The sequence below is a fragment of the Palaemon carinicauda genome, chromosome 8 (genome assembly GCF_036898095.1).
Source record: "Palaemon carinicauda isolate YSFRI2023 chromosome 8, ASM3689809v2, whole genome shotgun sequence".
In the NCBI taxonomy this organism is placed as follows: domain Eukaryota; kingdom Metazoa; phylum Arthropoda; class Malacostraca; order Decapoda; family Palaemonidae; genus Palaemon; species Palaemon carinicauda.
In genome coordinates, this window is record NC_090732.1 from 3,325,910 (window position 1) to 3,330,909 (window position 5,000).

A 5,000-nucleotide genomic window follows, 5' to 3' on the forward strand; every position below is an offset into this window, starting at 1 on the left:
CCATTTGGAAAAGCAAGATGCTATAAGCCCAAGGGCTCCAACAGGTAAAAACAGCCCAGTGAGGAAAGGGAATAAGGAAATAGACAGAATAGTGTGCCCGAGTGTACTTTCAAGCAGAACTCTAACGGTCTTTTTTACCTGGATGTCCTTTTAGTGTTTCATTAGTCATTAATATCATCTTTTATTCCATACTATGTATCTTGGCCACCTGGTCACTCCATCGTTGATAGAAAGTTGAGTTTGCTTAGAAGCTTTTAATAATAGATCATTTCATTTCTTTATTGCAAATTGCTGTAATTTCTTCAGTACTTCATTCTATCTTCCGTAGTACCGATCGGCTGCCCTACCTGACATCGCTTAGACCCCTGTAGCGTATGTTAATGTGTTGTATCCGTCACCAGCGTCCTTCATCCCAGCAGCGAGGAGTCCTGGCGAGATTAGGTCGGCAGTTTTAGCAATGGGGTAGACCGTAGTTCCGATCGGTTGCCCTGCCTGACATCACTTAGACCCTTATAGCATATATTTATGTGTTTTACCAGTCACCAATGTCCTTCCTCCCCGCAGCGAGAAGTCCTGGGGAGATTAGGTCGGGAGTTTTAGCTCTGGGATAGACCGTAGTCCCGATGAGCTGCCCTGCCTGACATCGCTTAGACCCTTATAGCATATGTTCATGTGTTTTACCAGTCACCAACATCCTTCCTCCCCGCAGCGAGGAGTCCTGGCGCTAGTTAAGACAGAGGATAATGAAATAGAGTATACGACATCCACTTTATTTAAAATGACTAAAAGTACCCTTAAAACAAAAGATTTTCGTTAGGCTTAACAGCAATGTTTGTTTCTTGAAGTATGTATACATTTATTGCAGACAAAGCGTTTCGACTATGTACAAAAATATGTAAGTGAACTTGCTGCTATAGGCTTACAATTGTACAATTGTACTGCTATTAATCATACTCATAAATACCTTAATTTTGAAAACAATTATAACGTGATCTGATGAAATTGGTTTTTTATTATTAATTTTTATTTCTGAAACCGACATATTTTTTTCTGAATAATTTAGAGATTTGAATTTTTTTTTCAATCGGTCATTTATAGATATAGTAATTGTGATGTTTGTTAATCTTTTTATGGCACTGCAAAGCACATCGGAGTTAGATTATATATATATATATATATATATATATATATATATATATATATATATATATATATATTTATATATATATATATATATATTTATATATACATTTATATATATATATATATATATATATATATATATATATATATACATATGTATACATATATACATATATATGTATATATATATACATATTTATGTATATATATATACATATATATATATATAAACTATATATATATATATATATATATATATATATATATATATATATATATATATATATACCTCCGTGCATGCAGACAACTAGGCCATTATGACAATTCATCTATAACATTCCCATCCAAGTTTAAAATGTAATTCCATAACATACAGATGAAGCGAATAATGGAATATTTTACTTAGAAAGAATCAATATCTTAATCAGCGCTAGAATCTCGTACGATTCTTAGACGAACAGAAACCTAAACTTGAAACTAACAATTAAAGGTAAAACTTTTAGCAAAATGGAACGGAAAGTTCCGGATTGTAAGTGTTTTAACAATATAAATCTCTTCATGTCAACGTTCATCCCTTTCTGTTCAACTAATTTTAATTGAATTTTCTTGAATAAAATTTAAAATGTTCTAGATACTGTTCAAAGCATTTGGTAAATAATTACCAAAAGTATTTTTTTAAATATTCAAGATATTGTTGAAAGCATTTGATGAATAATTACCAAAAGTATTTTTTGGAAATGTTCATGATATTGTTCAAAGCATTTGATAAATAATTACCAAAAGTATTTTTTGAAATGTTCAAGATATTGTTCAAAATCTTTGACAAATAATCAACAAAAGTAATTTATTTTTTAATCCTCAGAATGTCTTCACTAAAAAAATTAACAATTGAAACTTTCCATTTAACCACACACCCACTCATTAAACATAAAAACCACAGGATATAAACTGATGAAAATTGATGGGTGCTGATTCCACATCCTCCCACATGAATGTTCCCTCATATTATTGCACATAGAAGTCCCCAAAACGGTAAGTTGAAGCAAGGATTTGAGATATGTCCTGCTATATATTCATCCTCTTCTTCCATCTCACAGGATACGTTGCTTCAAATAGTGTCAATTTTTTCCTCGACGTTCCACTCAACACTTCTCTTAATACAAGAACAAAGAAATCAATATAATTACAGAAATTCAAAACTGTTTGCTACCCAAGAAAAATACAATAGAATATATTAAAACAGATTCTTGTATTACAAAGATAAGAGATCTGTAATAGGAATATTAAAAAAAAAAGACAATGATATTTATCACAGAAATGAAACCATACACAATGACGAATGACATTTTCTAATGTGTTTCTCTATTTGATCAGATCTGTGTTGAAAAACACCCCAAGAGAAAAGGCTTGAAACAATGTATTGAATTGCATACGTAAATTAATATCTGTTTCTGCCTTTGACATCAGAAGATAAAGAGTTGTCTGTCCATATTTCGCACTAAGATTGCATATCACCAAACAGTCTTTTTTCTGTATAAATTCAATTCTAGAACACTTGTAGTCATGGACATCACATTTTTTTTTTCAAATTCAAACTTTGGAAGACTTTTCACCTCAAAAAAGCAAATTAGAAAACGAAATCTAAGAGTTTTTTATATACATTTTTTTTTAAAGAATTAAGAGTGCGTATATATGTATACGTATATGATAGATACTTGGCGAAGACGTGAGAATCTCAAATCTCAGACTTGATTTAGCTGTTATGTAATTTCCATCGTTATTTTCATCATTATTGAACAATTGTGAACATTCATGCAGCCGTGTTCAACTGTTCAAACAACTTTACTTTTATGAGTATTATTTATTTTCAAACCAGAGAGACTGAGTACTATCATTGTATGTATTTCATATAGTCTTTTTTTTTTCTCTCAGAAAAGGATATTTTACCAATTCCTAGGATAGGACGAACGAAATTCCGTAATTTTGTTTTATGTACACTCAGTTGTATTATATATATATATATATATATATATATATATATATATATATATATATATATATATATATATATATATATATATGGGCGTATGTCCGCATGGTAAGCATAATTGTTTATGCATATATAAGTACATACAATATATGCATAAATAGATTTGATTACTCGCGTACATATATATACACATACTGATGCACACATATATTTATATACAATATATATATATATATATATATATATATATATATATATGACTATGTATGTGCCATGAGGAATTTCTCCGAAAAATAGGAAATCGGTTGTAGACTTTCTTAACCGTCATAATTCACCTAGAATCTTATTTCAATTAGAGAAATATATTTGCAAGAAATGTTTCTCTGGCAATATAAATGGTATTAAGGTGCACACTCTCTCCACAATTATTCAGTCGAAATGGTAGTCTGTTTGTCTACGTCTGTCCAAAGAAGATATGAACTTCTAATCGTAAACAGAAACCATTTTGGGGGCAAGAGTCCGTGCCTTAATGTTATTTGTTTTAAGAAGGATTTAATTAGATATTCAAAAGGTCCTTTTCTATGTAATTTCCATTATAGATGAAAAGTGTTTTAATGTATGTACCCAGAAATACCAAAATTAAGGGCATAAAATTGATGCAAAGATGGCTGTGAGTTAAACATTTTATTTCAGTTAAATAGTTTCTATTTTTTTTCTATAGATATTGTACAAGACAATTGCATTTGGGTTTAGCCTTTGTTTTCAAGTACCCTATGATGACATTAAAGGCATCAGTTGTTTATTAATTACTACAAATAAAAAAAAAAAGTTGCCATACCTAGGAAACAAACATAACAACAGCCATAATAGTGATATTGATAATAATAAAACTCTTTAAGCGAATTAATATTCATTCTATTCTGGGCGTGTGCTGTAATTATTCAGTCTTCATCTAATTATTAATTTCATGATAGATTTCTCATTTCCCTTTCCAAACTAATTCCTCTCTTATGCTTTACTCGACATTCCACCAATTTCGATATTCCAAACTAATTCCTCTCGTATACTTTACTCGACTTTCCACCAATATTAATAATTTTAATGAATCATTGATTATTTTAAATTTTCTCTATATTTCAATCAACATTTTGATCTAGTGAGCATTCTCGTCCAAACGATTTCACAGTCTCTCTGCTTCAGCACAGCAGTTTTTTTTTTTTTTTCATTTCCGTTCAAACCGTAGATCTATCACTCATTGAGTATTGACAAGCAGAGAGCGAGCTCTGTCGAGGCGACACAGGAGCGTAGGTGAAGGCTGGCGAATGAGACTTCGCAGCCTTCAGACGAAGGGAGGCTATCGAAGTACTCATCGGGGAGGTTTGATCACGGTACACGTAGGGGGTCGTAGGGGCAGGGTAATGACATGGCCCGGCGCTGGAACCCAGAGATGATGCCATCGAGGTGGGCATGATGCCCGCAGCGGCGGCGGAAGCCGAGCTGCCCATGCTCTGGGTGGGCGTTTGGAAGCAGTTGATGGGCGACATGGCTGACGGCTGTTGACTCATCAAAGGGTTCATGTTGACCCCGTTGAAGCCCCAGGCGAAGCTCTTCGTGCTGAGGGCAGGGGGCGTGACCCTGGCCCAGTTGTTGTAGGAGGAGTACCCGGAGTATAAGCCGTCGTCAGGCCAGGCGAAGCCGTTGAGTTGGGCTCCCCATCCGCCCTTCAGGTCGCCGGGCATGGCTGCGGTCATGGCATGGCGTTCGCGTTTTCGCCATTTTGCTCTGCGGTTTTTAAACCATATCTGTGTGATGGGGAAAAATGAGAAGAATTAGATGTTAGATTTCCAGGGAAACATTTTGGATGTCT

The 5,000-nt window shown here is 33.4% G+C and overlaps 1 protein-coding gene across 1 annotated transcript in view; it reads right to left on the reverse strand.

The window, feature by feature from the left end:
- Positions 1–3,408: 3,408 nt before the first annotated feature.
- The window catches only part of LOC137644809 (pituitary homeobox 2-like), a 105,220-nt gene continuing 103,628 nt past the window's right edge, over positions 3,409–5,000 (reverse strand). The window contains exon 4 of the mRNA XM_068377701.1: positions 3,409–4,935. Coding sequence (XP_068233802.1) covers positions 4,366–4,935 — 570 coding nt within the window. The 3' untranslated portion in view covers positions 3,409–4,365. The remainder of the gene's footprint in view (positions 4,936–5,000) is intronic.